This window comes from Tamandua tetradactyla, chromosome 12 (genome assembly GCF_023851605.1).
Source record: "Tamandua tetradactyla isolate mTamTet1 chromosome 12, mTamTet1.pri, whole genome shotgun sequence".
NCBI classification, from domain to species: Eukaryota; Metazoa; Chordata; class Mammalia; order Pilosa; family Myrmecophagidae; genus Tamandua; species Tamandua tetradactyla.
The window spans coordinates 28,129,355-28,145,648 of record NC_135338.1 but is presented as its reverse complement, the minus strand read 5'-3'; the positions used below and the strand labels follow the sequence as shown (position 1 = coordinate 28,145,648).

The window sequence follows — 16,294 nt, the reverse complement described above, 5'->3', positions numbered from 1 at the left end:
AACTGCTAAATTATGAATCAGGCCAATATTTTCATAGCATCAGCCACTGGAAGAAAGAATAAAGAATACACTTACCTGAGGTCAAAACTATTCAGTTGAAATGAGTTATTGATCTGGAAAGTAATTTAATCCATGCATGCATGGTTTTCTCATCTGCAAAATGGGAAGAATACTGCTGCTGCTTAATTGGGAGGCCAGACAGTAAGTTGATATTCCTCAAACACTTTAGGTCTGTAAAGGAAAAAATCTCTGGAAATAGCATGTGGTTTAAACAATCAGTTGAAAGTATAAGTGCTTATTTTACTCTTTAGGTGTTGGAATGTTTCTCATTGGGATCTTCAGGAAGTGACTGTGGTTCCTGTTGGCAGGACCCACTTTATCATTCCTGAATCTGTAACTTCCTCCACGTGCAAGGAACTAGCCCACCCATTGGAGTTATATCTGACAAGGTGGGCAAGACAACCAATAGCCTTCAACCTTTCTTTATGTTGTTCCTTCCCTCAGGGCTCTGTGGCCATCCAGGCTCTTTCCATCTTTAAACTGACCTGTGGGGCAGGTTTCAGCTCTGTGAGCTTAACAGCTAGCCATGGCTGCTGGATGGACTATTTATTTCCTGTCATTCACATCCTCTCAAGGTGGAATGTTTCAGGTGGTCCTGACCAGTATGAACGCTCTCACAGGCAGGGAATGGTTTGTCTTATTTTTCCCTGTAGCCACAAGTCCTAATGTAAATTGAATCAAAGGAAGAATAAATGAATGAATAAGTGGCAAATATGTGTCATATTGAGTTCCAAATTCAATACATGTATAGGACTGTCTAGAGGACTGCTGTGTGAAAGAGTTTGAGGGTGTATCTGAGCTTAGCAGAAAGTCATGTCCACCCGGTATAGAAGGAAGAAGTCATAGCATATGTTTGCAATTGAAAAGCTAGGTTCACTAGGGATTATAAAATCACAGGATATTAGGCCTGAGAGATATATTATAATCCCCCATTTTATAGTTGATAAAACTGAAACCCATATGTGTCGGGTACCACACTAGCTTCATTGTGTATTATCTCCTGTAATCCTCATAGAAACTTGGTAAATATTGGGTCACCATTTCATAGACAAGGAAACCAAACTCAGAGGTTCAGATACTTGGCCAGGGGCAGGCACAGTGGTAGTGTACTACACCACTGTCCTCGTGGGAATAAGGGAGGAACCTGTGTCAGAATATCTCAAAACCAGGGACCATCTGGAAGACAGCATCATATGGCGGCCACTGCTCTTCTTCCCCAGCTGTGCTTCAGCTTTTCTCCCATCATTATCAGCAAGGACATGTGGATCATGACCTCCGTGCCCAGGACCCAGAGGTTCTCTTGGGGAAGAGAACCAGGCCATGCTCTCCTAAGATTCCTAAGTATGGTTGGTGTCATATGGACACATATGAAACAATTAGGGAATAATCCAGGACAGGTTGTGATAAATGCACTGCTCAGTGGGGACTGGAGTCGGGAGGCTTCTTAGAGGAGGAGGGATTGTAGTTGGGTCTTCATCCTCCCCCTGGGCCTGGCCTGCACCTGCCCCATGCTAGACCCTGGTGATACTAGGAGGTATGAGACAAGCTCACAGGCTTGGAGGATGGACAGGTTTGGCTATCTTGAAAGCAGAAAGAAGAACATTACAAATGAAGGGAACAGCATGCATCAGACATCAAAACAGGTGCGTCAGTGACAGGTGCAGAAGTAGACCAGTCAAAATAGGGGGTTTGGGAGGGAAGAAGAGGGGCAGTGAGTTCGCATTGGTTATACACCTGCTCTGTGCCGAGCACTAAGCCTGTCATTTGATGTTCACTGCTCCATTCTGCTCTCACGATGGCCTCATTAGAATTTATGGATAATGAAACTGAGGCTCAGCTCAGTTAAGGCCTCCCAGCTAGGGACAGCAGAGCTAAGTGACTCCTTTTATGCACATTTGGAAGGCCAGGAGAAAGAGTTTAGACTTGTCTGAGGAAAGAAAGGGGAGCCTTTAAAGTGATCTTTTCATAAGAGTAACCAATTGCAGCACTCACAAGGGGTTAAGTATCGGCAAGGATGGAGTTGGGGAGTCCACCCAAAACTCTTCCATGGCATCTCTATCCGTAGAACCATGAAGTGCTAAGAGTAGGCTCTGCAGTCAGACATTCTTGCTCAAATTCTGCCTCCACCACTTAGTCATATTAATTAATCATTTATTCATTTAACAAACATTTATTAGGTATGATGTATGTGCCACAAACTGTTTCAGGTGTTGGTGAACAAGACAGAGATGGTTCCTCTTCTCATGGAGTTTATATTCTGGTGGAGGAAACAGACTGTATACAAATAAATAAATAAAGATAAAAATCAAACAAGGTGATTTGATGGAGAGGAGCTAGAGGGCCAATCAGATTGAACAGATAAGGAAGTGACATTTAAACTGAGACATTAAAAAGGACCTACTTGTGAAAATTTCTGTAGGAGGAAATTTCCAAGCAGAGGATGGTGCAAAGGCCCTGAGGCAGGAACAAGGCTGGTAATCTTGAGAAAACAGAAAGAAGGCAAGTATGGCTAGGGCAGAATGGATACAGGGAAGAATGGCAGAAGGTGACTGAGCAACACCAAGCATTGTGGGCTTGGTCCGTACTTCTCAGTGTAGTCCTGCAACCGGCAGCAGCGGCATCACTGGGGGACTTGTCAGAGATCTAAATTCTTGGCCCCTGCCCTAGACCTCTGGAATCAGAAACTCTGAAGTTGGGGTCCAATATCCTGTGTTTTATCAAACCCTCCAGATGATTCTGAGTATACTAAAGCTTGAAAACTCCTGGGCTATGTAATGCGGCTATCATTTTATTCTAAGTGCAATGGAAGTCTATCGGGGGATTGAAGGAGGAGGTGCCATGTTATGATTTTCTTAAAAAAAAAGAAAAGTCCTCTGGCTGCTGAGAGGAGAATGAACTGTAACAGGGCAAGAGAAATGGAAACAGAGAACAGGAAGACAAGTGAGATGGCTATTTCAGGAGTCCAGATGAGACTAACAGTGGTTTGACTAGGTCAGCCTGGCAGAGACGGGGAAATGTCAATGAACAGAGGAAATGTTTTTCAGTTTGAGTTAGCAGTAACTACTGCTGGATTGTGTGCTCTTGGGAAAGTCTTTTAATGTCTCTGTAAAATGAGGATAATGTTACCCTCTTACAGGGAAGTATTGTGAGGATTCAATGAATGGCAGTGCCTCACTTTCTACATTGTGTACAAGGGAAGACAGAAGTGAAGGGGACAAAACCAAGGACTCTTAACTCATGGGATATCTTCCACCCTTTGCTTTTCCTCTCTGCTGATTCCTTTCTTTTTCCAGACCCCGTCTCAGCCTCACCTCCTCCCATCCCAGCTTTCTCCATATGTGTAATTCAACCCTATGTATATGGTTCAGGGATGTGAAGGCTGGTACCCGTGAATGTCCATATCTGAGTATGCATCCACTCATTGGTAAGCTACGTGGGAAGAGACCATGGCGTCCGCCTCCTTGGAGAGCACATTGTGATTTCACAGCCCCATCTGTGCTGTTTGGAGACAGTGCAGGAGGGGTCCCAGTAGAGGTGGACCACGTTAAGGAACGGAGGGTGTGCAGCACATACAAGCTGAGCAAGACAGAGGAAGCAGAAGTTAAGGCCTCAGAGAACTGGGCTTCATCTGCCCAGAGTGCAATTCAAAAGCAATATCCTCAGATAAGCCATTTTACCCTCCCCTGTTCCACCTGTCTGAAAGTAAGGAGGCAGCAGAAATCCTGCCTGTCACAAGCCTTGGGCTGGCATATGACAGCCAAGCACTCAGAGAGTGAGGAAGAAGAGGGGTGGGGCAGGTGAAGAGTCAGGGGTAGTGATGGAGGGATGACTCAAAAGTTGAAAAAGGTGGCCGGCTTCTGAAAGGCTTAGCTCTGGAGGATGTGCTTGGAGCTCTACTTCCATTACATACACACATGCAGTTGAATTATACCTGCAGTTTCCAAAATCAAGAATTGTGTTCTTCTACTCATATCATTACCCATGAAAATCCCAAGATGTAAGTAGAGCCTCTTGTCCCCTTTGAACAGGCTCAGAGAGGGTAAGTGGCTTAGGGGAACACAGTAATAAGTAACAGCAGCAAAATTCAAGACCAGGTCTTTTGCAACCTAGTCTAACATTCTCTTCATTATAGTGCAAAGCAACAAATGGCCAAGAAATTGCTCTGACAATGGCCAGGCTTAAGGTGAGGTGAGGTCATACAAGTACAGAGTTGGATCCAGACTTAAATTTTTGACATTTTGTTCGTCATGGTTTTTATTTTTTTCCATTCATTCTGATTTTTTAAAATATTGCATTCAAATACTATTTATCTGAATATTTTGGTGTCCTCTTAAATGTTGCACCTGTGCTTCATTCTCCTCGGTGTAGTCCTGGCCCTCTTGAGTCTATGTCAGCCTCTTCTGTGGTCATCAGAAGAACTTCAGACCTTTAGATATAAAAGAAATAAGATCCTCCCCACTGCTTTGTAAAAAATCAGTTTCTTCTTTTAAACTCCTACCCAGAAAGGTTACTCTACCAAGTTCTCCCCAAGATCACCAAGTTCTGTGAAATTTGCAATACACTAGAATCTCACTTTAGGGCAGATGCTCACTTTTTCCTCTCAGCACTCCTGCAGCTGAGCTGGGACCAGGACTCAGGACCTGTGGCTCCAACCCTCTGACAGCCTGGGTCAGTGTTGTTTCTAGGTGGTCCAAAACAAGAAATTGCCTGTGTATTTTTTTGTGCGTGTGCATGGGCAGGTACCGGGAATCGAACTCGGGTCTCTGGCGCGGCAGGCAAGAACTCTGCTACTGCACCACCATCACACCACCCAGAAGTTATCTTTTGACTAGTAGAAGAAGGGAAGAGCTGAACTGTCAAACAGACCATTTAGAAATCTCACAGGTGGAATTTCTAACAACCCCTTTGGACCTCTCAACACATACAAAATGTGGCAGTCACTGCAACTGACACAGTTCACACACTGTTCTCTTATCCAGGGCCACTGCACTGCACAACTGCAGGGGGCAGCATTGTCATTGACTGCTCTGTGAATGGTGTCCCTGCCTTTGTGCAATGCTGCATCTCTGCTTTACTTTAGTCCCTGATTGATTCAGTCAGAAACGTTTCTACAGAATCAGCTAATCTTCCGTGGAGTTAAGTTTCTAATTGAAGGATTTTCCCTGCCGAGTCCAGGGACAGTACAATCTTCCAGGATTTTCTGTTCACTGATATCTCTAGAAGTTATCACCAGAAATATGGGCTCTGTAAGTGCTCAGATTGAAAGAGAATTAAGTGGAATTCAAAGAGATTTGACTGTATTTGAGTCAGGTCCTTAGGAGGCAGCTCCTCTCCTCCTTATTATTGGAAGGTTTGTCTTGGATCTGAACTTTCATGTCTATACATTCAAACCTCTTTCCTTTCTGGTTGGATCAAAATCACTCTTTAAAAATGAAATCCCCAGCAGAGTGAGAAAGCAAGACAGAGCGACCCAATATCTCCAAAGCCATGAATCAGATAACCAGCCACTTGGTTCTCTTCAGGGCTGGGAGCAGACACACTGTTAAAGAAACTGATTTTATAGATTATTCTCACTGAGTTTTCAAGAAGGGGATTTATCAATTTCAGGGCACAGAAAGCACTTATTCCCAGACCACTAGTGCCTTTTTTATTACCTTCCTTGACTTTGAAGAGGAAGAGGCCTGAAGTTGCAAACCTTCCGCAGCTCCCCTCCACTCTCTTGGGTTGAAGCAGGGCAGATATGGGACTGAATAGGGCTGTAAAAAATTGAGTCATATACAGAGCTGAAATGCGCACAGGCCTACTGCTATGGGGATTGGAGTATAATTCCCGTTTGAGAATAACCGGTCATAAGTCCACATTCTCCCTCCTATGTATAGTGGAATCTTCCTAACCTCATACCATCCTGCTTCACTCCCACTCACCCACGCAATCAGGGAAAAGAAGCACTCCCCACCATAGGGCAGCAGAGAGGGAGGAAAGTCTTTTCCAAAGCTTAAAGAGATGAAGACACGTTTGTCCTGGCAAAGGATTTGAAACTAGATCATGGATGAGTACATTAACTTCCCCCATATGTGCATGTGCACATATACACATACTTTTATCTTTGCATGATGGCACAGAGAGATGGTCCAGCTCAGGATTATCCTTGATGTTTGTGGAATAATCAAGCCAAGACTGATTTGAATTGCCTGAGGTTCGTGAATAAGTTGGTGCCCTCCACAGAGACACTAAATTTTCTAGAGCATAATATTGCCCCCTACTTCAAGGAAATTCCACATGAGCAGGCAAAGGGGAGGGCCAAAAGGAATGCTTTCTGCACATGGATACACCACTAGCTCTATGAGAGTAGGAACAGGCCTCTGATAAATACCTAGTGGGGTAGATGGATGGATGGAGGAGTGAATGAATGAATGATTGATTGAATCAACGACCACATATCCAGTAAGTATTCCAGAGCACCTGCTGTGTGTCCATATTTGGGCTAAGCACTAAAGAGGAATCAGACAAGGAGAGGCAGGTAACACATATTCTGATGTCCCTGAAATACAGCCTAAATCAGTAGGCAAGATACAATCACGCATGAAGCAGCAAGAAATGTATCAGGCAGTTTTTGATTCATATAGTGCAATGATCAAGAACTCAGAACCTGGGAAGCTCAGCATGGGTTAGATGCTACAGGAACATTCTCCTAGGCTTGGGAGGTATGTGGACGCTATTTGAAGGGGCAGTGAGAATCCAGAGAGGTAGAGATGGGAGTACATCATCCAGAGTATTAGTGTGGCTTCCAGTGTCTGGGTCCATCTCCTCTCCCCCATCCCTCTCTCTTATGCTCTAGCCAAACCGATCTCATTTCATTTCCTTGAAGCCACCATGTATTTTCTCACCAATAAGCCTTTTCCACATGCTCCTTCCTTCTCTGAAGGTTTCGTCTCCTCCTCCTAGCCAAACCAGTTCATTTTATCATCCACCTGTGCTGAAACATTTCCTCTGGACAGGTTTCCCTGAGGTCCTTATTCTCAACTGTGTGCTTCCTGAGCCCTTATCACAATTACCTATAATTACTTGCCTTACTATAATTACTCAAATATTTGTCTCCCCAATATACAGGAAACACTTTGAAGGCAGAAATTATGTCTTTGTTGCTTGATATGTATCTAGGTGCTTAAGTATTTGCTGAATGAAAGGGATTGAAGGATGGATTGGATGGTGTAGTAGTTGGGTTCAGGTGTCAACTTGGCTAGGTGATGGTGCCCAGTGGTTCTGTTGCTGTGGACTTAAATCATCAGCATGTGAAATTCATCTGTGGCTAATTACATCTGCAATAGGCTAAGGGGAGTGCCCTCCACAATGAGTGATGTTTAATTTGACTAGTTGGAGGCTTAAAAGGGAGAGAGGTCAGAAGAGCGCTCAGCAGCTCAGACCTAGACATTTGGAGATGCAAAGAGGAAAAACCCCAGGGAAAGCTATTTGAACCCTGAAGCCGGGAGAGAGGGTCAGCAGACATCGCCATGTGTCTTTCCATGTGATAGAGGAACCCAGATGAAAACATGCTGCCTTTCCTCCCAGGAACTTTAAATTTATAACTAAATAAATACCCTTTATAAAAACTAGTTTCTGGTATATTGCATTCCAGCAGCCTTAGCAAATGAAAACAGATGGGATGGATGGGTGGTGGATGGATGAATGGATGAGTCTAGGAGGAAAGAAGAAAGGAAGACTTCAGGGTGAACAGACTATGGCATGTTTGGGGCATAATGAGGAGGGTTGGAGTGGGCGATTGTGAAGGGATAAGGTTGCTGAAATGGATGGGTGAGCGTTGCAGAGAGCTTCCAGTTCCTGGGATGAACAACTCAGACTTTATCCTCTGAGGAAGGGTAGAGAGTATAACAGTTTGGGATTTTAAGTCTCTCCTACCCTGTAGAGCTGCACTGCAAGGCATGAAAGCCTTTAAAAGGAAGGTCATCTACTTTAGAAAACTGCTTTTCTAGAAAGTAGAAATTCCCTCACTTCCTCTTGACCTTTAGGAAACAGAGTGAGTAGTCCTTTGGAGTTTTTGAAGCCACCTTGCCTGTGATCATATCCAGAAGCATGGGTCCATAAATATGCTAGTGCCTCTTTTTCTCTTTACCTGCAGACAAGAAAGCTCTTCAAGCACTGGGAAAGTGGTGTCAACCATGAGCTGTGGTGCCCTGTATGAGCCCAACTATTCCACAGGGAACAGAAAGAGCACAAGTCCTCAGATGTATGGGTGTCTGCCCATGGATATGTCAAGCAATCAGGCCGTAATTGTCAGCAGAGACAAAATGTTCCTACATTTCACCTAAGGGAAGCTGCACCCTTGTGGGTTTCCTCTGATCAGCCTGTCCAGTCAAAAGCATGGAGAGGCCGCAAGCAGAAATTATCAGGCAGGTCCAGAACAGTTGCCAAAGCCACAAGGACCCTGTGCCTGTTTCCACACAATACACACAGACCCAAACCCTCCTCCCTCCCACTTTGTACCTCCCTACCTGCTTATCTCCCCATCCACTTGACCATCCCTCAAAATTGCAGGAAGTTCTTCAGTGAAATCCATCTCTGCCTCAGTATGTCCCCTATTCCCGTTGGGTCATTAGACCTGTGTGTAGAATAGCAAAACAGGCAAGAGTTTACCCAACAGGACTGCTGCATACAGTTGTGCAGGTTGTACACTGCATAAAGACCCCTGAGTGGAAGCTAAAATCCACCAACCCCTGCACCCTAGCATGGTGCTATCTAAGCCTATAGGCAACCTGTCCTTGCCAAATTTTATAACCCCAGAGCGGTATCCTTTTTCTGCTTTGCACAAAGGTGCTGTATAGGCTAGCAACGGTCCTCCCAGCAGGAAAAAGTATTCTGACTACAAATAGATGCTACAAATTAGTACTCAGAGATCATCTAGATCAATCTCTGCCTTCCAAAAATGAATAAGCCTCCTATATTAGTTGTCTTTTGCTGTGTAACAAATTGTCACAAATCTGTGCTTAAATGCATATTTAATTGTGTTAGTCTTCAAACAGCACTCATCTATTATCTCTTAGTTCTGTAGGTCAGAAAGCCAGGCAGGCTCAACTGGGATCTCTGCTTAGGGTCTCACAAAGCTGAAATCAACATGTTGGCCGGGCTGGGCTTTTATCTGGAAGCTCTGGGAAAAAATTCAAGTTAATTCAGATTGTTGGCAGGATCCAATTTCTTGCACTGTATATCTAAGGTCCCTATTTTCTTGCAGGCTAACATCCAGGGGCCACTCTTTGCTCCTAGATGCTGCCTACATTCTTTCTCATATAGTCCCCTCCATCTTCAAACCAGAAGCAGCATGTCAAGTCCTTTTCTATCTTCAGATCTTTTTGGCTTTCTCTTTTTCTTCAGCTAGAGAAAGCTCTGTGCTTTTAAAGACTCATTTAATTAGATCAGGCCCACCCAGATAATCTCCCTATTTTAAGGTCAACTGTGTAATAGAACATGTAATCATGGGAGTGATATCTCATCATATTCACAGTTTTCAGAAATTATGGCAGGACATCTTTCAGAAGCCATTTTAGAAATTCTTTCTACCATGGCCTCTCCACCCACCCATCTTCCTTTTAAAAGCCAAATCTTTCAGACTGTTTTCCAAAGACTTGTTTGAATAAGCACCTTCATACCTCACTTTATCAGATACTTATCCATTCTGTACAAACACTAGAAAGTGACATGATTATTTGCAAATCAATCCTAACTCTCATCTCCCATCATAACCATTCTCAAACATTTTGGCCAGCTCCTACTAGCTCACAAGAGCTGATTATTACAAGTTCAGAAATTTTGCTCATCAGTTTTTTTTAACCATTAGTGGCTTGAAATTACTTATAGTAGGAATACTGACATAATGGAAGGTGAAAGCTATGAATCAGGGTCCCCAACTCACCACCACCACCACCACCACCCTGCCAAGAGCTGGTTTACTAGCACACTCCAAAAGAGGTTATCTACTTGATCTCCTACGGCATGCAGGAATCCTTTCCACAGTCTTATTCATGTGGGGCCACCCGCCCTCTTTTTTAATACCACCAGGAATGAGGCAATCACTTATAAGCCATTATAAGTTACTTCTAAGTCCCTTATAAGTCTTATAAGTCCCTTATAAGTCTGTTCATGTCACTTACGTAATCCATGGTTGAGTTGAAGCTTGCTTCCCTGGGCCTTCCCATTAATGGCCATAGTCCTTTGGAAGCACCATTTGTGACAGTCCTAGAACCATGTAGAGTGTTTTACCCTGTCCCCTATGTGGCATCTCTCCTCTGGATCACGCATATCAGATCCCAGTAGTTAGAAGTACAATCTTTACAGCCACACTGTTTGAATTTTATTCCCAGCTCTGCCACTTACTTAGTTATGACCTTGGGCAAGTCTCTTCTGCACCTGTGATTCCCAATTTGTAAAGTAAAGGTAAAAGATATTGCCTACCTCACAGGTTATAGTGAAGATTAAGTGAGAAGATGCTTACAGAGAGAACAGCAGAATAACCCCATGCCTGGTGTATACTTACATTTTGGGTCTGTTGTGAAGATTAAATGACTTAATATAAATCAAGATCTTAGAGCAGTGCCAGGCACAAAATGAGTGCTTTATAAATATTAGTAAATTAATTTGAAATGTGATTTCTAGGCTCCTCATCAAACTAGTCACTCTCTTCTGAATGTACTCCAAAGTCCCTCTCAAAATGCAGTGTTAGAATAGACCTAATTACTCCAGCCTTTGGATGGAACTCTAGATTTTGCTTCTAGCCTCCCACCTTCCAACTGGCACTAGCATTTGAGCAGTAGCCACCCTTTCCCTAGGTATTCAATTGAGGCAGAGAGATTTCTCCAAGGAGCTTGGGCCCTGATACTCAGAGTGTGGTCCATGGATTGGGGTTACCTAGAATCTTATTAGAAATACAGAATCTCAGGCCCTGCCCCAGACCTACTGAATCAGAATCTATACTTTAACAGGATGTCAGGTAAAATAATTCATATGCACATTAAAGTTTGAGAAGCACCACTTTCAGGGACCCTATGATATACCCATCTTCAAGAGAGAAAATCAATTACAGCACCCTAAGCCTTCGCTTGAGATTAATAGCTTTTCCATCAGACTGGATCAGAGGGGTTAGAGGGAGAACTGCCAATGCTGGGCTTTTAAGCTGTGGTTGTACGTGACCTTTCTGCCCAAGTTCCCAGAGCCAGAAACCTAGCAGGGGAATATATGGAGGCCGCTGGCACCAAACCAGGGAGGTAAAGGAGACTAAAAGAAGAACCCAACCCAGAGATGTAAGGCCTCAGAAAGCTCCCCTCAATAAGCCAATAGCTCATCCTCCAGCTCTGTCCTGCGGCTCAGGTCAAGGAGGCTTTGTGAGTGTTAGCTGCCTGGAGCAGTGAGGATAAATTTAGAAGTGATGAAAGGAAGCCCTTCTTGATATGGTGAAGAGTCGTGTAGTAGGAATCAGGAGGGAAGAGGTCAGCAAGTAAGAAGCCCAGTCTGTGCTTAGAGATTATTTATAGCATGGGAGAGCCAAAGGGTTAGGAAGCCACTTACAATACCATGCAGAAGGCAGATTCACTTATTAACTATCTGTGCTGCCTGAATTTAAATGTAAGAATTCTATACTTCCTCACTGGCTGCAGCTTAGGAATGGCACAGAGAACTTACCCAATTACTGGAAGGAAATAAGCTATATGAGTAACAAAGGGTACATCCTAAAATCCCAGCTCTGCTGCTTACTTGCTGTGTGACTCTGGGCAAGTTACTTAATCTCTCTGAGCATCAGTTTTCTCGTCTTTAAAATGGAAATAAGAATACCTATGTTAATGGATGAAGCAAAGATGAAATAAGAGAATTCTCATTGTATAGGACACAAAGTAGCATATATACTATCTTAGATTCCTTCCTGTCTTGTATAAAATGAAATCATTGAGGTTCTCCTCCAATATAATATTCATCCATTCAACAAATAAATGCTATTTCCTACCCCTTTCAACCCCTAAAGAATTCAATAGTTAGAATGCCCTTCCCTTTGTAGAGGGCTCCTCTGTAATTGAGTGTCCTCAATGCAAAGGAATGCTCCAAGTGGCCAGCCAGGGAGCCAGAAATTTCAGTTTCCTAATCCTTCCTGGGCTGTTAGTGGGAGATCTCCTGGGAGTGTCTCCTTTTTTGCAGCAGCACAGCCAAGTCTTAGCTGGGAACATGTTTTGGAACCACCCTCAGCAGAAGGTGCTAAGGAGAGACAGGTGCAAGCCCTGGAGCGTCTGAAAGCATTAGGAGCAGCTGCTCAGCATAATCTGGCCCCATGACCATTCAGCAACTGCCACCGAGTTGGAAGAAGGAATTGGGAATAGGGGTAATGTAGGGTTCAAATTAGATCCCACATAGTTGGAGCAATCTCCTGTGGATGGGACAAATACATGGCTTATCGATGGCATATGTAGTTCAATGATTTTGAGTGGCGTTGGCCTTTCTGTCTTCTGAGAATCCTTAAGCATTCCATCAAAGTCACCTTCCAAACATGCTTTTGTTCAGAATGAGTTATAATTTACTGCAAAAAAGGCAAGGGTAGGTTCATTTCATGAAGCCCCAAACTCATTACTGGTTGTTAGAAATTCACCATTAATTTAATCACTCAACAAGTCAAGATTGAGGGCCTCCCGTTCGCCAGGCACTGTGCCAGTCGCTGGTACTACAGTGGCCAGAGGGAGAGACAGGTCCTCTGTTCTTACGGAGCCTACACTCTACTGTGGACATACAGCCTATAAACAAGGAAACTTTCAAACTCATTTCAGGCTGTAATAAGTGTGTTGAAGGGAATGGGGAGAGAAATGTGATGGACAATAACCAGTGGTGGGGAAGGGGTCTCCTCTCCATAGGGTGGCCATGGAAGGCTTCAACCAGGAAGCAGTGTACATGCTGAGACCCAAAGGATGAGAATAAGCTAAGACCTGGGTGAAGAGCATCCCAGGCAGAGGAAACAGCAAAGGTGGCAAGTGAGTGGGAAAGGACACAATTTAAAAAATCCCCTGAAGGGGCATTAAGAATGAGGTCAGAGATGTAGACAGGAACTGGACATGCAGGAGTCTGTAGGTCCTGGTAAAGACTTTGTATTTATTCCAATGACAGGGGATATGATAGGACCTGAATTGCATTTTTTAATTAAACAACAAACAAACCCTGGCTGCTATGGCAGGAAGGGATTGGAGAAGGAATGCAAGGTAGAAGGGGGAAAACCACTTAGAGGACTACTACATAGTCCACGGGAGAGGCAATGGACGGTGTGTTTATATAACTCTTGATAGCAGCGGGAAAGGTGGGGGGGGTTAGATGTAGCACAGGGGTGTGCAGGAGGAGCGGCAGTGAGAGAAGGAAGGAATCAGGGGTGATTCCAGGTTTGGCGCTGGGCTTGAGCAGTTCCAGAGGTGATAGTGCCACTGACCAAGGTGGGAAAGAACAAGTTTGGAAGGAGAATTCAAGATCTGTCTGATGATTCTTACTAAATTTAAGTGTTCTCATGGCCTATTTGTCGTTCAAGTAGAGGTGAGACCTTTCTCAGTTTTCAAGAGCTGGAAGGCATTTCTCTAGCTTCCAGGCAAAGTCGTACCTTAATTCCAAGCAGGAGTGATGCCTTCCTCATAAGTGATCTCTAGGAAAAACTATACCTGCTTCCTCCATTCATCCCACCCTCCAACAGGTTCTTCCATCTAGCTAACCTAAGTTTCTCTTGCTGTTGCTTAATGCCTGTCCTCATTTCTCTGTCTTTAGTTAAGATGTTGATGACTTCTCCCTTTCTGTTTATCTCTTCACTAAAATTCGAAATGAGCATAAGTGATGCTATGTTGTGTGAGACACGTGGTCTGTCCAGCCCAGAACTTTTCACTGACAGAGGCACAAGGCCATATTTTGAGACTCTGAAAGTTGCTCTCCATGTTTCCACCCTTAACACCCTAAGCTCTCCTAATACCCCATTTTGGATCTGTCATCTTGTTTTATCCAAACCTTTTATGACCAGACTTCTGTTCCCAGCTGGTGTCACCTCTGGGGTCACCAGTTCTATTTGTCAATGTCTACGTTTTTTTCTGACTTAATGACTGGTGATAAGAGGTCCTTACATGGTTTACTCTCAAACCACCAAATTGGGCTCATTATTACTTTTAGTAGTAATGGTTGCTATTATTAAATACTTACTAGGTGATAAACGTCCCGCCAGATATTTTGCATGCATTATCTCACTTAGGAACACTATGGAGTAAGTTTCTTTAATTCCATTAATAATGAGACTTGGAGAGTTTTATCGACTTGCCCAAGGTCACACAACTAGTGACGGGTAGAGGCAGGATTCGAAGTTAGGCCACCAGTCGCCATGACCAATGCACTCACTCTACCAGTCCCCCTTCTCTGGAAGATGGAAGGCCAAGGGATGTAGTCTTTCAAGAGCTGAGCACTTGTGCTTTCTATAGTGGCTAGCCAAGTTTTTCTGCAACTGGGGTGATGAGGGTCAAGAATCTTTGTTCTGTGTGTGTACGTGGGGGGGTGGCAGGGTCAGTAACTGCTATTACATTCACTCCAGGAAGGATGGCTCCAACATCTGATTTTACAGGAACAACTGTGGGGACAATGGAAGCTCTGTAGACACCTATAGTCCTTCCTGAGATTTGGGAAAGCTCAGGAGAGCAGAGATGACTTCAAGTCAGGATGTGCAGATATTTTTACTTCATTAAAAAAGTAATAAAGGGGGGGCTGAAGTCTCCTCCACAAAGGGCAGGCTTGGAGATACCAGCAGCTGAAAGGGTGCGTTCCCATGGGTAGCTGAACAGGGCTTCTGTGTAGGTCCACTCCCACCCCTACTGCAATGTCTCACACCTTCCTGGAGAGGCTACACTTCTAGTCTGGTCCCCATCGTTAAGCAAAGGTCGGGAGAGCCCTTGGTACACCTATACTTCTAAAGTTCCCGTCTCTATTTTTAAAAATGAAGAAATGCAAAATAGTGTTACTAAAATTGTTTCATATTTTTAAATGTTCACATTAACAAAATAATGCCTTTTAATATAAAAACCAGTGGAAATGTGCTATTTACAAGATAATCGTAGGACTTACAAACTAATCATAACTCATAGTACCCCAGAGGTGATGTGGACACAACCAGAATATCCCTGCAACTGCAAAAGCTCATTTGGAGCTTTTCTTAATTTTTACTTATTTATTTGGAGTAGTTTTTAGGTCCTCTGTGAATTTCCTGAAATGTGTGACTTGGGCCCAAGAAAATTACTGCTGTGGAGAAAGGAAGACATTCTACAATTTCCAGGGAAGACCCCCACAGGCCAATGTCCCCCATTTTCTGCCCTTTCTACAAAATAAGCCTTTCAGATCAACGTTAGTAGGTTGCAAAAGCCAAAGACTCCTCCCTTGTCCCCAAAGAAAGAGGGATAAGGAAACAAACATTATGGGAGGAACTTAATACTCATCTCTTTATCTGTATATCATTTCATTGCTCTCCCAGCTGCCTTGTGATGCTGTGAGCATTGTTTGTCCCATTGGTATATCATTTGTGAAATGATTTTCCCAAGGAAATACAGCATGCCCAGCATACAACCAAGAGCCTTTGACCGTAAAGCCTGAGCTCTTTCCAGTCTTCGATGGTAATCCTGCTATGACACCACAGATAACCCAGGAGCTGCCCAGGGAGGCTGGAGGGGGCCTGGGGCAGCGGCTGTCTCCACGCCTCTGCCGTGTTGGGGCAAACTTTGACCTTTCTGGATCTTCTCATTTTTTCCTTCTCTTCCTGTGTCTTCTCCTGGCTACCTTGCCATCTGCCCCCTGCTTATGATACGTATCTTTCCATCCACAGCAAAACAATTCACATCAAGGTAATTGATGATGAGGCGTATGAGAAAAACAAGAATTACTTCATTGAGATGATGGGCCCCCGCATGGTGGATATGAGTTTTCGGAAAGGTGTAGTACCCTGTCCTCCGCACTAACGTTAACATTTTTCTTTCCTCTTCTGTTTCTTTCTTTCTCCAATCTGTTCGTCTCCTTCTCCTTCTCTTTTCTTCTACTTCTCTGGTTTCCCTTCCCTTGTTTCCTCTCTTATTCTCCTTTGACTCTTTCTTTCACCCTCCCTTTCCTCTCTCTGGTCTCTGCTCCCAGCTGTGTCCTAACACCTGCCAGCTCGTCACATGGTATCCATGAGAGGAGGCTCGATTGCCGA

The 16,294-nt window shown here is 44.0% G+C and overlaps 1 protein-coding gene across 7 annotated transcripts in view; it reads left to right on the top strand.

Annotated features, from left to right (window-relative positions):
* SLC8A3 (solute carrier family 8 member A3) overlaps nucleotides 1-16,294 on the top strand; it is a 167,646-nt gene that overhangs the window by 133,006 nt on the left and 18,346 nt on the right. For 3 of the 7 annotated variants that reach the window (XM_077122861.1, XM_077122864.1, XM_077122862.1), the window contains exon 3: nucleotides 15,932-16,038. The exons of 3 other annotated variants lie outside the window; for them this stretch is intronic. In XM_077122861.1, the coding sequence (XP_076978976.1) occupies nucleotides 15,932-16,038 (107 nt within the window). Of the gene's footprint in view, nucleotides 1-15,931; nucleotides 16,039-16,294 lie in introns of those variants that run through there. One more of the 7 variants, XM_077122869.1, reaches the window with a different exon arrangement.